At 50.3% G+C, this 17,007-nt stretch overlaps 1 protein-coding gene across 1 annotated transcript; it reads left to right on the top strand.

The window, feature by feature from the left end:
• Positions 1-298: 298 nt before the first annotated feature.
• LOC120040944 (serine/threonine-protein phosphatase 2A 55 kDa regulatory subunit B gamma isoform-like) lies at positions 299-16,405 on the top strand (the record flags this gene model as incomplete). The annotated part of the gene is made up of 5 exons (XM_038985926.1): positions 299-433; positions 4,224-4,373; positions 15,710-15,807; positions 15,958-16,123; positions 16,293-16,405. Coding segments are annotated over exons 2-5 (459 nt in total), but the record flags the coding sequence as incomplete, so codon positions are not given.
• Between the last annotated feature and the right edge of the window lie 602 nt (positions 16,406-17,007).

The following is a 17,007-nucleotide window of genomic DNA, read 5'->3' as shown; positions in this document are numbered from 1 at the left end:
TGTAACCGTGATATAATGTTCAAGGCCACTCACTCATTTACCGTAAGAGCACTGTGTCCGAGTGTGTCCCCGAATGTGTGTGCAGGTGGTTGTGTGTGACTGTCTCTGGGTACTGTACATACCATACATGCATATATACAAGTGACTCATTAATTTTCTTGCTCAGAAATTAAAACACACCAGAAATAAATGAAAACAGAAATCTCTGTCTCTCTGGTTATTGTTGAGTGTGTGTGGGCGGCTGACTGTCGAGTGACGTGCGTCAGAACAGAGGAGGTAGTTGTCTGAGTTTCATCACTGTATCAGAATTCAGGATTAATATCCCAATCTATTTTCCTCTGTATTCCTGTTAATCTGAACTCTACACTGTTCATTTGGCTGGAACACTGGGCCACTTTCGCACAGCAACATTGTTCAGCAGCAGGTCTCAGAGGTAGGATTACCATTCCAGAATGTTAAGGGGTTGTGTACCTGGAATTACCCTGTCTAGATAATCCATTACACACTGTGCTATTTTCAGTTGTTTATATAATTTGTTTGTATGTATGAATTAACAATGTCTCAAACAGTAGTGTGTGTGTGTGTGTGTGTGTGTGTGTGTGTGTGTGTGTGTCTCTGAAATACTTTCTGTGTGTGTCAATGGATACTGAATACTGTACATTGTCTTTCACGAGGGTGTGTGTGGGTGGAACGTGTGTTCCATTGCATGCACACTGTCTCCCATACATCACACATCACCATCCGTCCATCACCATGGAAACAGAACAGGAAGATACATTTGGCGTGTTGGGAGTGGCCTTGGGTGATTGACAGGCTAGCCCCGTCCTCTAACAATAGCCATATTAAATGATGCCATCAGACCACAGCCAGAGTCCCTGATGATTCAGAAACACAGGGAGGAGTACATACAGCCAACATCATGCCACTCCTGTCCTGGCAGAGAGGTGGGATGTATTAGCAGGGCCATTCACCTAGTCCCAAAACATATTGCCTAGACCTGTGTTATGGTGCTGATTTGGCTCTGAAAACCTTTGCTGAAGACAGGAGAGTGCAGTGTCTTTTTACAATATACTATGGCGTTATAGAGATGATTGTAGAAACACAGGAATAAACAGATCCCATAGTTCCACAAGGATTAGGATGTTGTAGATACCAGTATTCAACCCCCCCTCCTCTTCATCCATCCCCACCACCTATCTCTCCACACCTCCATCTATCTACATATCCACCCACCCCTGCTTATTCCTCCTTCCCTCCTGATATTACTCATTACATTGGCTGTTGATGAAGAGTGTGTGTGCACACAGCAGTGTATCTGTAGCTATGTCAAGACCGAGGCCTCTCTCCAGTCTCCAGCATTTCCTGCCCTAGGCTCGAAGAGGGGAGGATATTTAACCCATTTCCTCCTGTCCCCCTCCCCATCTCTCTCCCCCTCCTGCCCTATAGACTCCCCCTCCCTGTACAACCCTTCTGTCCCCCTCCCCCTCTCTCTCCCCCCTCCTGCCCTATAGACTACCCCTCCCTGTACAACCCTCCTGTCCCCCTCCCCCTCTCTCTCCCCCCTCCTGCCCTATAGACTACCCCTCCCTGTACAACCCTCCTGTCCCCCTCTCTGTACAACCCTCCTGTCCCCCTCCCCCTCTCTCTCCCCCCTCCTGCCCTATAGACTCCCCCTCCCTGTACAACCCTCCTGTCCCCCTCCCCCTCTCTCTCCCCCCTCCTGCTCTATAGACTACCCCTCCCTGTACAACCCTCCTGTCCCCCTCTCTCTCCCCCCCTCCTGCCCTATAGACTCCCCCTCCCTGTACAACCCTCCTGTCCCCCTCTCTCTCCCCCCTCCTGCCCTATAGACTCCCCCTCCCTGTACAACCCTCCTGTCCCCCTCCCCCTCTCTCTCCCCCCCTCCTGCTCTATAGACTACCCCTCCCTGTACAACCCTCCTGTCCCCCTCTCTCTCCCCCCCTCCTGCCCTATAGACTACCCCTCCCTGTACAACCCTCCTGTCCCCCTCCCCCTCTCTCTCCCCCCTCCTGCCCTATAGACTCCCCCTCCCTGTACAACCCTCCTGTCCCCCTCCCCCTCTCTCTCCCCCCTCCTGCCCTATAGACTCCCCCTCCCTGTACAACCCTCCTGTCCCCCTCTCTCTCCCCCCTCCTGCCCTATAGACCCCCCTCCCTGTACAACCCTCCTGTCCCCCTCCCCCTCTCTCTCCCCCCTCCTGCTCTATAGACTACCCCTCCCTGTACAACCCTCCTGTCCCCCTCCCCCTCTCTCTCCCCCCTCCTGCCCTATAGACTACCCCTCCCTGTACAACCCTCCTGTCCCCCTCCCTGTACAACCCTCCTGTCCCCCTCCCCCTCTCCCTCCCCCCCTCCTGCTCTATAGACTACCTCTCCCTGTACAATCCTCCTGTCCCCCTCCCCCTCCTGTCCTATAGACTCCCCCTCCCTGTACAACCCTCCTGTCCCCCTCTCTCTCCCCCTCCTGTCCTATAGACTACCCCTCCCTGTACAACCCTCCTGTCCCCCTCTCTCTCCCCCTCCTGTCCTATAGACTACCCCTCCCTGTACAACCCTCCTGTCCCCCTCTCTCTCCCCCTCCTGTCCTATAGACTACCCCTCCCTGTACAACCCTCCTGTCCCCCTCCCTGTACAACCCTCCTGTCCCCCTCCCCCTCTCTCTCCCCCCTCCTGCTCTATAGACTACCCCTCCCTGTACAACCCTCCTGTCCCCCTCCCTGTACAACCCTCCTGTCCCCCTCCCCCTCTCTCTCCCCCCTCCTGCTCTATAGACTACCCCTCCCTGTACAACCCTCCTGTCCCCCTCCCCCTCTCTCTCCCCCTCCTGCCCTATAGACTCCCCCCTCCCTGTACAACCCTCCTATCCCCCTCTCTCTCCCCCCTCCTGCCCTATAGACCCCCCCCCCTCCCTGTACAACCCTCCTGTCCCCCTCCCCCTCTCTCTCCCCCCTCCTGCTCTATAGACTACCCCTCCCTGTACAACCCTCCTGTCCCCCTCCCCCTCTCTCTCCCCCCTCCTGCCCTATAGACTACCCCTCCCTGTACAACCCTCCTGTCCCCCTCTCTGTACAACCCTCCTGTCCCCCTCCCCCTCTCTCTCCCCCCTCCTGCCCTATAGACTCCCCCCTCCCTGTACAACCCTCCTGTCCCCCTCCCCCTCTCTCTCCCCCCTCCTGCCCTATAGACTCCCCCTCCCTGTACAACCCTCCTGTCCCCCTCCCCCTCTCTCTCCTGCTCTATAGACTCCCCCTCCCTGTACAACCCTCCTGTCCCCCTCTCTCTCCCCCCTCCTGCCCTATAGACTACCCCTCCCTGTACAACCCTCCTGTTCCCCTCCCTGTACAACCCTCCTGTCCCCCTCTCTCTCCCCCTCCTGCCCTATAGACTCCCCCTCCCTGTACAACCCTCCTGTCCCCCTCCCCCTCTCTCTCCCCCCTCCTGCCCTATAGACTACCCCTCCCTGTACAACCCTCCTGTCCCCCTCTCTCTCCCCCTCCTGCCCTATAGACTCCCCCTCCCTGTACAACCCTCCTGTCCCCCTCCCCCTCTCGCTCCCCCCTCCTGCTCTATAGACTACCCCTCCCTGTACAACCCTCCTGTTCCCCTCCCCATCTCTCTCCCCCCTCCTGCCCTATAGACTCCCCCTCCCTGTACAACCCTCCTGTCCCCCTCCCCCTCTCTCTCCCCCCTCCTGCCCTATAGACTCCCCCCTCCCTGTACAACCCTCCTGTTCCCCTCCCTGTACAACCCTCCTGTCCCCCTCCCCCTCTCTCTCCCCCCTCCTGCCCTATAGACTCCCCCCTCCCTGTACAACCCTCCTGTCTCCCTCTCTCTCCCCCCTCCTGCCCTATAGACCCCCCCTCCCTGTACAACCCTCCTGTCCCCCTCTCTCTCCCCCCTCCTGCCCTATAGACTCCCCCTCCCTGTACAACCCTCCTGTCCTATGGCTAGGAGGTCCTGGACAGAGATGGTAGGATGGTGAAATGGACATGTTAATAAAACCATGACAACATGCATGATTTGTTTGAATCAGTCACTACAGTAATAACAATGCCACCATTACTTTCATTATAGTGCAGAAGAAGGAAATGAGACACTTTAGAGCCCCCCACCTCCTCCTCTCTCCTTCCCTCCCTTCCTGTGGCATCCCTCTGGATGGTTGTGATGCAGTGTAACTGAGACCCTGCTGCCCCCCTCTTGCAGGGCTGCTCGTGGCTTTAGCCTGAAGAGCCCGCCCCGCCTCCTCCCCTCTCCCGGACTCCTCCCCCAGGATGTTGAACCCTATCCAGGTCCTGTGCTCCGACATCACTTCCCTCTCTCTGGAGCCCGAGCCGTTTGCCTCTTACACTGAAGGTGTGTTTACACTACACAGTATCAAGTACTTTTCACTTAATCACCTATTCAGATCTATCAAGACCCAGAGCACTGTGTGTGTGTGCGAGCGACTGTCTATCTGTCTGTCTGTGTGAATAGATTGTTTGTGTGTGTGTGCGACTGTGTCTGTCTCTGTGCACATCTGTCTCTGTGAGTGTCTCTTTCTCTCTCTGTGTTTGTGTGTGTGGCGCCATCACTTTCCTGAAATAGACTTTGACCAGACCAACTCCAGTCTCACAGAGGACGTGTCCTACTTAACTCTGAGAAACACAATCATTGTCACTGGAGTCAGTGCTGTAGGACAGAGGACTATCTCTAGGGTCAGTTCTGTAGGACAGAGGACTATCTCTAGGGTCAGTGCTGTAGGACAGAGGACTATCTCCAGTGTCAGTGCTGTAGGGCAGAGGACTATCTCTAGTGTCAGTGCTGTAGGACAGAGGATTATCTCTAGTGTCAGCGCTGTAGGACAGAGGATTATCTCCAGTGTCAGTGCTGTAGGACAAAGGACTATCTCTAGGGTCAGTGCTGTAGGACAGAGGATTATCTCCAGTGTCAGTGGTGTAGGACAGAGGATTATCTCCAGTGTCAGCGCTGTAGGACAGAGGATTATCTCTGTCAGTGCTGTAGGACAGAGGACTATCTCTAGTGTCAGTGCTGTAGGACAGAGGACTATCTCTAGTGTCAGTGCTGTAGGACAGAGGATTATCTCCAGTGTCAGTGCTGTAGGACAGAGGATTATCTCCAGTGTCAGTGCTGTAGGACAGAGGATTATCTCCAGTGTCAGTGCTGTAGGACAGAGGATTATCTCTAGTGTCAGTGGTGTAGGACAGAGGATTATCTCTAGTGTCAGCGCTGTAGGACAAAGGACTATCTCTAGTGTCAGTGCTGTAGGACAGAGGATTATCTCCAGTGTCAGTGCTGTAGGACAGAGGATTATCTCCAGTGTCAGCGCTGTAAGACAGAGGACTATCTCTAGTGTCAGTGGTGTAGGACAGAGGACTATCTCTAGTGTCAGCGCTGTAGGACAGAGGACTATCTCTAGTGTCAGTGCTGTAGGACAGAGGACTATCTCTAGTGTCAGTGCTGTAAGACAGAGGACTATCTCTAGTGTCAGCGCTGTAGGACAGAGGACTATCTCTAGTGTCAGTGCTGTAGGACAGAGGACTATCTCTAGGGTCAGCGCTGTAGGACAGAGGATTATCTCCAGTGTCAGTGCTGTAGGACAGAGGATTATCTCTAGTGTCAGCGCTGTAAGACAGAGGACTATCTCTAGTGTCAGTGGTGTAGGACAGAGGACTATCTCTAGTGTCAGCGCTGTAGGACAGAGGACTATCTCCAGTGTCAGCGCTGTAGGACAGAGGACTATCTCTAGTGTCAGCGCTGTAGGACAGAGGACTATCTCTAGTGTCAGCGCTGTAGGACAGAGGACTATCTCCAGTGTCAGTGCTGTAGGACAGAGGACTATCTCCAGTGTCAGTGCTGTAGGACAGAGGACTATCTCCAGTGTCAGTGCTGTAGGACAGAGGACTATCTCTAGTGTCAGCGCTGTAGGACAGAGGATTATCTCCAGTGTCAGTGCTGTAGGACAGAGGACTATCTCCAGTGTCAGTGCTGTAGGACAGAGGATTATCTCTAGTGTCAGTGGTGTAGGACAGAGGATTATATCCAGTGTCAGCGCTGTAGGACAGAGGACTATCTCTAGTGTCAGCGCTGTAGGGCAGAGGACTATCTCCAGTGTCAGTGGTGTAGGACAGAGGATTATATCCAGTGTCAGTGCTGTAGGACAGAGGACTATCTCCAGTGTCAGTGCTGTAGGGCTGAGGACTATCTCCAGTGTCAGCGCTGTAGGACAGAGGACTATCTCCAGTGTCAGTGCTGTAGGACAGAGGATTATCTCTAGGGTCAGCGCTGTAGGACAGAGGAGTATCTCTAGTGTCAGTGCTGTAGGACAGAGGACTAGCTCTAGTGTCAGTGGTGTAGGACAGAGGATTATCTCTAGTGTCAGCGCTGTAGGACAGAGGACTATCTCTAGTGTCAGCGGTGTAGAACAGAGGATTATCTCCAGTGTCAGCGGTGTAGGACAGAGGACTATCTCTAGTGTCAGCGCTGTAGGACAGAGGACTATCTCCAGTGTCAGTGCTGTAGGACAGAGGACTATCTCTGGTGTCAGCGCTGTAGGACAGAGGACTATCTCTAGGGTCAGTGCTGTAGGACAGAGGACTATCTCTAGGGTCAGCGCTGTAGGACAGAGGACTATCTCTAGTGTCAGCGCTGTAGGACAGAGGACTATCTCTGGTGTCAGCGCTGTAGGACAGAGGACTATCTCTAGTGTCAGCGCTGTAGGACAGAGGACTATCTCTGTCAGTGCTGTAGGGACAGAGGACTATCTCTGCCAGTGCTGTAGGACAGAGGACTATGTCTAGGGTCAGTGCTGTAGGAGAGAGGACTATCTCTAGGGTCAGTGCGTTAGGACAGAGGACTATCTCTAGGGTCAGTGCTGTAGGACAGAGGACTATCTCTAGGGTCAGTGCTGTAGGACAGAGGACTATCTCTAGTGTCAGCACTGTAGGACAGAGGACTATCTCTAGTGTCAGTGCTGTAGGACAGAGGACTATCTCTTGGGTCAGCGCTGTAGGACAGAGGACTATCTCTGTCAGTTCTGTAGGACAGAGGACTATCTCCAGTGTCAGTGCTGTAGGGACAGAGGACTATCTCTGTCAGTGCTGTAGGACAGAGGACTATCTCTAGGGTCAGTGCTGTAGGACAGAGGACTATCTCTATCAGTGCTCTAGGACAGAGGACTATCTCTAGGGTCAGTGCTGTAGGACAGAGGACTATCTCCAGTGTCAGTGCTGTAGGACAGAGGATTATCTCTAGGGTCAGTGCTGTAGGACAGAGGACTATCTCTAGGGTCAGTGCTGTAGGAGAGAGGACTATCTCTAGGGTCAGTGCTGTAGGACAGAGGACTATCTCTAGGGTCAGTGCTATAGGACAGAGGACTATCTCTAGGGTCAGTGCTGTAGGACAGAGGACTATCTCTAGGGTCAGTGCTGTAGGACAGAGGACTATCGTCGCACACACATATACATCCATACTTCATGTGGATATTGTATAAATTAATAGTTCATTAATAGTTAGGTAGTGAGCCGGTCAGACTGGTTCCCTGTAGTTAGGTAGTGAGCCGGTCAGACTGGTTCCCTGTAGTTAGGTAGTGAGCCGGTCAGACTGGTTCTCTGTAGTTAGATAATGAGCCGGTCAGACTGGTTCTCTGTAGTTAGGTAGTGAGCCGGTCAGACTGGTTCTCTGTAGTTAGATAATGAGCCGGTCAGACTGGTTCTCTGTAGTTAGGTAATGAGCCGGTCAGATTGGTTCTCTGTAGTTAGGTAGTGAGCCGGTCAGACTGGTTCTCTGTAGTTAGGTAGTGAGCCGGTCAGACTGGTTCTCTGTAGTTAGGTAGTGAGCCGGTCAGACTGGTTCTCTGTAGTTAGGTAATGAGCCGGTCAGACTGGTTCTCTGTAGTTAGATAATGAGCCGGTCAGACTGGTTCCCTGTAGTTAGGTAATGAGCCGGTCAGTCTGGTTCTCTGTAGTTAGGTAGTGAGCCGGTCAGACTGGTTCCCTTTAGTTAGGTAGTTAGCCGGTCAGACTGGTTCTCTGTAGTTAGATATTGAGCCGGTCAGACTGGTTCTCTGTAGTTAGGTAGTGAACCGGTAAGACTGGTTCTCTGTAGTTAGGTGGTGAGCTGGTCAGCCAGACCACTGTACCTATCTTTGGTCAGTCCTGATGGTACTGTAATGGGAGACCAGGCCTGCTATGGCACTAGGACACATCCACTCTGCTTCCCACTGCACCATAGGGCTGGTATATGGACTCTGCATGGGGAGGCTATCGCTGTACGGAACAATAGTGCTGCTACAGTACAGTAGACTTCCATAGGGTTGATGATGTGTGTCCCAGTACTGAGAGGAGAGAATGTGCTCCATATTCCATTTCGCTACTGTATGTATGTCTTGTCTTTGGTGACGCTAAGCTTTGTGTGTGTGTGTGTGTGTGTGTGTGTGTGTGTGTGTGTGTGTGTGTGTGTGTGTGTGTGTGTGTGTGTGTGTGTGTGTGTGTGTGTGTGTGTGTGTGTGTGTGCCTTGATGTGTGAGCTCTGAAATATATGGGTGTGTATGTACTGTGAGGATTGTGTGTTTAGCGTGTGTCCTTGGCGGCAGAAGCAGTGCTGTACTGAACGACTAGTTGAAAAACGTGGAGGGGTTGGGTTGTGGTTTGGGGAACGCTGTCAGCATGGTCACTGTCCTTTTAAATATGCCACTCATTGCTTCAAGCCACACCTCGCCACACCCACCAAATGGGAGGAAACATACAGTGCCTTGCAAATGTATTCATCCTCCTTGGCGTTTTTCCTATTTTGTTGCATTACAACATGTAATTTAAATGTATTTTTATTTCATGTAATGGACATACACAAAATAGTCCAAATTGGTGATGTGAAATGGAAAAAAATTACTTGTTTAAAAAATATATATAAAAAATGATTGGTGCGTGCATATGTATTCACCCCCTTTGCTATGAAGCCCCTAAATAAGATCTGGTGCAACCAATTACCTTCAGAAGTCACATAATTAGTTAAATAAAGTCTACCTGTGTGCAATCTAAGTGTCACATGATCTGTCACATGATCTCAGTATATACAGAGTCAGCAACACCACTAAGCAAGGGGCACCACCAAGCAAGTGGCCCCATGAAGACTAAGGAGCTCTCAAAACAGGTCAGGGACAAAGTTGTGGAGAAGTACAGATCAGGGTTGGGTTATAAAAAAAGTATCAGAAACTTTGAACATCCCACAGAGCACCATTGAATCCATTATTAAAACATGGAAAGAATATGGCACCACAACAAACCTGCCAAGAGAGGGCCGCCCACCAAAACTCACGGACCAGGCAAGGAGGGAATTAATCAGAGAGGCAACAAAGAGACCAAAGATAACCCTGATGGAGCTGCCAAGCTCCACAGTGGAGATTGGTGTATCTGTCCATAGGACCACTTTAAGCCATACACTCCACAGTACTGGGCTTTACAGAAGAGTGGCCAGAAAAAAGCCATTGCTTATTAAAGAAAAAAATAAGCAAACACGTTTGCTGTTCGCCAAAAGGTATGTGGGAGACTCCCCAAACATATGGAAGAAGGTACTCTGGTCAGATGAGACTAAAATTTAGCTTTTTGGCCATCAAGGAAAACGCTATGTCTGGCGCAAACCCAACACCTCTCATCACCCTGAGAACAACATCCCCACAGTGAAGCATGGTGGTGGCAACATCAGCATCAAACTGGTTAGAATTGAAGGAATGATTGATGGCGCTAAATACAGGGACATTATTGAGGGAAACCTGTTTCAATCTTCCAGGGATTTAAGACTGGGACGGAGGTTCACCTTCCAGCAGGACAATGACCCTAAGCATACTGCTAAAGCAACACTCGGGTCGTTTAAGGGGAAACATTTAAATGTCTTAGAATGGCCTAGTCAAAGACCAGACCTCAATCCAATTGAGAGTCTGTGGTATGACTTAAAGATTGCTGTACACCCGCGGAACCCATCCAACTTGAAGGAGCTGGAGCAGTTTTTCCTTGAAGGATGGGCAAAAATCCCAGTGACTAGATGTGCCAAGCTTATAGAGACATACCCCAAGAGACCAGCAGCTGTAATTGCTGCCAAAGGTGGCTCTACAAAGTATTGACTTGGGGGGGTGAATAGTTGTGCACGATCAAGTTCTGTTTTTTGTCTTATTTCTTGTTTGTTTCACAATAAAAAATATTTTGCATCTTCAAAGTGGTAGGCATGTTGTGTAAATCAAATGATACAAATCCCCCCCAAAATCTATTTTCATTCCAGGTTGTAAGGCAACAAAATAGGAAAAAGAGGGTGAATACTTTCGCAAGCCACTGTACGGTTCAAGAACGTACAAGAACGTTTTGGGGAACGTTTCAGGACAAACCGTTCTGTAACGTAGCAAACGTTCAAGCGAACTGAACACACCTCAGGTTTAATTTGGGATGTTTGTGGGCTTCTGCTGCTGCTGCCTGCCTCACCAACCAGACTGCTGCTGCCTGCCTCACCAACCAGACTGCTGCTGCCTGCCTCACCAACCAGACTGCTGCTGCCTGCCTCACCAACCAGACTGCTGCTGCCTGCCTCACCAACCAGACTGCTGCTGCCTGCCTCACCAACCAGACTGCTGCTGCCTGCCTCACCAACCAGACTGCTGCTGCCTGCCTCACCAACCAGACTGCTGCTGCCTGCCTCACCAACCAGACTGCTGCTGCCTGCCTCACCAACCAGACTGCTGCTGCCTGCCTCATCAACCAGACTGCTGCTGCCTGCCTCATCAACCAGACTGCTGCTGCCTGCCTCACCAACCAGACTGCTACTGATAGGGCCAGACCACTTCAACATGTTGCCATGGCAATCCCTGCACGGGAAATACCCTGCCCAGTCCCCTCTTAGAGAGATATAGAGAGAGACTCAGCACCCTCCTCCCATTATTCACTCCTTAAGGCCAGATCTCAGCAGGGTTCAAAGGCTGGATCTAACCTGCCACTCCACATCTCCACTTCTTCCTGTTATCATTATCAATACCATGGTTTAATCACACTTTACTAATGGTTTCTAACCTATTTGGTAATGGTTTAATCACAGTTTATGAGCAGACCTCCTAATAGCATCGAACAGCCCCCGTGATATGCAACTTTTCAGGGAAGTTAGGAACAAATATACACAGGCAGTTAGGAAAGCTAAGGCTTGCTTTTTCAAGCAGAAAAGTTCTGGGACACTGTAAAGTCCATGGAGAATAAGAGCACCTCCTCCCAGCTGCCCACTGCACTGAGGCTAGGAAACACTGTCACCACCGATAAATCCACTATAATTGAGAATTTCAATAAGCATTTTTCTACGGTTGGCCATGCTTTCCACCTGGCTGCCCCTACCCCGATCAACAGCCCTCCACCCCCTACAGCAACTTGCCCAAGCCTCCCCTACTTCTCCTTCACCCAAATCCAGATAGCTGATGTTCCGAAAGAGCTGCAAAATCTGGACCCGTACAAATCAGCCGGGCTAGACAATCTGGACCCTCTCTTTCTAAAATGATCTGCCGAAATTGTTGCAACCCCTATTACTAGCCTGTTCAACCTCTCTTTCTTATCATCTGAGATTCCCATAGATTGGAAGGCTTCCGCGCGGTCATCCCCCTCTTCCAAGGGGGAGACACTCTAGACCCAAACTGCTACAGACCTATATCTATTCTACCCTGCCCTCTAAGGTCTTTGAAAGCCAAGTTAACAATCAGATTACCGACCATTTCGAATCCCACCGTACCTTCTCCGCTATGCAATCTGGTTTGAGAGCTGGTCATGGGTGCAACCTCAGCCACGCTCAAGGTCCTAAACGACATCATAACCTCCATCAATAAGAAACAATACTGTGCAGCTGTATTCATCAACCTGGCCAAGGCTTTCGACTCTGTCAATCACCACATTCTTATCGGCAGATTCAACAGCCTTGGTTTCTCAAATGACTGCCTTGTCTGGTTCACCAACTACTTCTCAAATAGAGTTCAGTGTGTCAAATCGGAGGGCCTGTTGTCCGGACCTCTGGCAGTCTCTATGGGGGTGCCACAGAGATCAATTCTCGGGCAGACTCTTTTCTCTGTACACATCAATGATGTCGCTCTTGCTGCTGGTGATTCTTTGATCCACCTCTACGCAGACGACACCATTTTGTATACCTATGGCGCTTCTTTGGACACTGTGTTAACTAACCTCCAGACGAGCTTCAATGCCTTACAACTCTCCTTCGGTGGCCTCCAACTGCTCTTAAATGCAAGTAAAACTAAATGCATGCTTTTCAACCGATCGCTGCCTGCACCTGCCCAGTATCACTACTCTGGACGGTTCTGACTTAGAATATGTGGACAACTACAAATACCTAGGTGTCTGGTTAGACTGTAAACTCTCCTTCCAGACTAACATTAAACATCTCCAATCCAAAATTAAATCTAGGATCGGCGTCCTATTTCACAACAAAGCATCCTTCACTCATGCTGCCAAACATACCCTCGTAAAACTGACCATCCTACCGATCCTCGACTTCGGCAATGTCATTTACAAAATAGCCTCCAACACTCTACTCAACAAATTGGATGCAGTCTATCACAGTGCCATCCGTTTTGTCACCAAAGCCCCATATACTACCCACCATTGTGACCTGTACACTCTCGTTGGTTGGCCCTCGCTTCATACTCGTCGCCAAACCCACTGGCTCCAGGTCATCTATAGGTATCTGCTAGGTAAAGCCTTATCTCAGCTCACTGGTCACCATAGTAGCACCCACCCATAGCACACGCTCCAGCAGGTATATCTCTCTGGTCACCCCCAAAGCCAATTCTTCCTTTGGCCGCCTCTCCTTCCAGTTCTCTGCTGCCAATGACTGGAACGAACTGCAAAAATCTCTGAAGCTGGAGACTCATATCTCCCTCACTAGCTTTAAGCACCAGCTGTCAGAGCAGCTCACAGATCACTGCACCTGTACATAGCCCATCTGTAAATAGCCCATCCAATCTACCTCATCCCCATACTGTATTTATTTATTTATCTTGCTCCTTTGTACCTCAGTATCTGTCACGCCCTGACCTTAGAGAGCTTTTTATGTCTCTATTTTGGTTTGGTCAGGGTGTGATTTGGGTGGGCATTCTATGTTCATTTTTCTATGTTTTGGTATTTCTTTGTTTTGGCCGGGTATGGTTCTCAATCAGGGACAGCTGTCTATCGTTGTCTCTGATTGGGAACCATACTTAGGTAGCCTTTTCCCACCTGTGTTTGGTGGGTAGTTGTTTTCTGTTTAGTGTTCAGCACCTGACAGGACTGTTTCGGTTTCGTTTCTCACTTTGTTATTTTGTTCTAGTGTTCAGTGTAAATAAAAATCATGAACACCTACCACGCTGCGCTTTGGTCCGATCCTTCTTCATCCGACGACCGTTACAGTATCTCTACTTGCACATTCATCATCTGCACATTCTACCATTCCAGTGTTTAATTGCTATATTGTAATTACTTGGCCACCATGGCCTATTTATTGCCTTACCTCCCTTATCCTACCTCATTTGCACATGCTGTATATAGACATTTCTACTGTATTATTGATTGTATGTTAATTTATTCCATGTGTAACCCTGTGTTGTTGTATGTGTCGAAATGCTTTGCTTTATCTTGGCCAGGTTGCAGTTGCAAATGAGAATTTGTTCTCAACTAGCCTACCTGGTTAAATAAATGTGAATTTTTCCCCCGTTTATTTTTAGAAATGTTACCTATTATCAATAGAGCCATTGGTTATGTGAGACAGAATCCATTCTAACATAATGAGTCATGTAGGCTATCCATTGACTGTGATTAAATATTACATTACATTAAAGTGGTAATCAGTCAGCTGTAAGTAGGAGATGCTATCTGACAGGATGGTCCCTGGCTGCTAAAACAGGCCTCCTCCTTAGACTGACCTGTAGTGTCTCAGATATGTGGGGAAATGACTGGAGGGTTAGGAGAGTTCAAAGAGCAATATTTACTATTCAGTCACCACTTTTCACGACTCAGTCTGTAGCTGTGGTGTGTTTTAGATTTGATTCATTTGTTTACTTACTGTATTGTTGTGTGATGCTGCTTACAGTACCAGCTAATAATGAATAGTGAATTATGGTGCATGTTTATCTGTGTTCTGTTTGCTAATAGCTACTCTCTCTCTCCCATCTCACCTCTCCCCCATCTCACCTCATCTCCCTCTCTCTCTCCCATCTCTCTCTCTCTCTCCCCCATCTCACCCCATCTCTCTCTCTCCCATCTCACCCCATCTCTCTCTCTCCCATCTCACCCCATCTCTCTCTCTCTCTCTCTCTCTCCCATCTCACCCCATCTCTCTCTCTCTCTCTCTCCCATCTCTCTCTCTTCCATCTCACCCCATCTCTCTCTCTCCCCATCTCACCCCACCTCTCTCTCTCCCCATCTCACCCCACCTCTCTCTCTCTCCCATCTCACCCCACCTCTCTCTCTCTCCCATCTCACCCCACCTCTCTCTCTCTCCCATCTCACCCCACCTCTATCTCTCTCCCATCTCACCCCACCTCTATCTCTCTCCCATCTCACCCCATCTCTCTCTCTCTCTCTCTCTCTCTCTCTCTCTCTCTCTCTCTCTCACACACACACACATCTCACCCCATCTCTCTCCCATCTCACCACATATCTCTCTCTCTCCCATCTCACCCCACCTCTATCTCTCTCCCATCTCACCCCATCTCTCTCTATCATCTCACCCCATCTCTCTCCCTCTCTCCCATCTCACCCCACCTCTCTCTCTCTCTCCCCCATCTCACCCCACCTCTCTCTCCCATCTCACCCCACCTCTCTCTCCCATCTCACCCCACCTCTCTCTCCCATCTCACCCCACCTCTGTCTCTCTCCCATCTAACCCCACCTCTCTCTCTCTCCCCCATCTCACCCCATCTCTCATCTCACCCCACCTCTATCTCTCCCATCTCACCCCATCTCTCTCTCTCTCTCTCACACACACACACACATCTCACCCCATCTCTCTCTCCCATCTCACCACATATCTCTCTCTCTTCCATCTCACCCCACCTCTCTCTCTCTCTCTCCCCCATCTCACCCCACCTCTCTCTCTCTCTCTCTCCCATCTCACCCCATCTCTCTCTCTCTCTCTCTCTCTCACACACACACATCTCACCCAATCTCTCTCTCCCATCTCACCCCACCTCTCTCCCCATCTCACCCCACCTCTATCGCTCTCCCATCTCACCCCATCTCTCTCTCTCTCCCATCTCACCCCACCTCTATCTCTCTCCCATCTCACCCCATCTCTCTCTCTCTCTCTCTCTCTCTCTCTCACACACACACACACACACATCTCACCCAATCTCTCTCTCTCTCCCCCATCTCACCCCACCTCTCTCTCTCTTTCTCTCCCCCATCTCACCCCACCTCTAACTCTCTCCCATCTCACCTCATCTCTCTCTTTCTCTATCCCTCTCCCATCTCACCCCACCTCTCTCTCTCTCCCATCTCACCCCATCTCTCTCTCTCTTTCTCTCCCATCTAACCCCATCTCTCTCTCCCATCTCACCCCACCCTATCTTTCTCTCTCTCTCTCTCTCCCCATCTCACCCCACCTCTCTCTCTCTCCCCCATTTCACTCCACCTCTATCTCTCTCCCATCTCACCCCCCCCCCTCTCTCTCTCCCATCTCCCCCCCAGCTGATATCATCTCCACTGTAGAGTTCAACCACACTGGAGAGCTCCTGGCCACGGGGGACAAGGGGGGGCGTGTGGTCATCTTCCAGAGGGAACCTGAGGTACATGCACACACACCAGCCACAGACCTGGCACTGTGTTTGTTCATTACATAGATGTTCAGGTTTAGGGTCAATTTCACATGATTACTTACAAAACTGTCTTCTCTGGCTCTCATTCATATGTGTGCATATATATATACACACACACAGTGTAAGACAGAGCCGTTCTCCCAGGGGGAGTATAATGTCTACAACACCTTCCAGAGTCATGAGCCGGAGTTTGACTACCTGAAGAGTCTGGAGATCGAGGAGAAGATCAACAAGATACGATGGCTGCCTCAGCAGAACGCCTCTCACTTCCTCCTCTCCACCAATGGTGAGGGATTGCTGCCTTTGCACAAGGGAGTTATTACCCTACCATTAACACTTGTCCTGCCTGTCAGTCAGTTAAGATGGTTTGAGACATATGACTGGGGAATTATCCTGTCTGTGTAATAAGACTGTTTGAGGTGGATGATTGGAGTATTGTGCCATCCGTCTATCAGATAAGACCGTTAAGCTGTGGAAGGTGAGTGAGCGGGACAAGAGGCCTGAAGGCTATAACCTGAAGGATGAGGAGGGCAGGATGAAGAACCTCTCCACTGTCACCTCACTACAGGTACACAGCTCCTCTTCCTCAACCAGCTTTCTCCTCCTCTCCTTCTTCTGTCTCATCTGTCTATCTACTGTATCTATTCATCTCTCCTTAAATGTATCATGTCACTCTGGACTACTGTCTGTCTGTCTGTTTTTCTTTCTGTGTGTCTCTGTCTCTGTGTCTCTCTGTGCACACACACACATTCGCACACATGCACGTGTTCCAGATCAGACAGCATAAGTAGGTCAGTGGTGCAGATGTGTTTGCATTTATAAAAGTGGGTCATTGGCACAAGGTGTGTGTAGGATTATTGCTTCTGTCCCTCTCCTTGTCCCAATCTGCGCTTGAACCAGGGACCCTCTGAACACATCAACAGCTGCCTCCCAGCACACCACCTACTGCTCCACAAAAGCCGCTGCCCTTGCATAGCAAGGGAAATGACTACTTCAAGATCTCAGAGCGAGTGACGTCACCGATTGAAACGCTACGTGTGCGTGCGCGCGCGTGCACGTGTGTGCGTGTGCGTGTGCGTGTGTGTGTGTGTGCTTGGCGACAACATACTGCCAGCTGTTCTGTTTTTGGGGGGACTGTGGTCTCTGCGTTGGTGAAAACACAGCAATACT

The sequence above is a fragment of the Salvelinus namaycush genome, unplaced genomic scaffold (genome assembly GCF_016432855.1).
Source record: "Salvelinus namaycush isolate Seneca unplaced genomic scaffold, SaNama_1.0 Scaffold3943, whole genome shotgun sequence".
In the NCBI taxonomy this organism is placed as follows: domain Eukaryota; kingdom Metazoa; phylum Chordata; class Actinopteri; order Salmoniformes; family Salmonidae; genus Salvelinus; species Salvelinus namaycush.
This window is presented reverse-complemented; position numbering and strand designations above follow the sequence as displayed.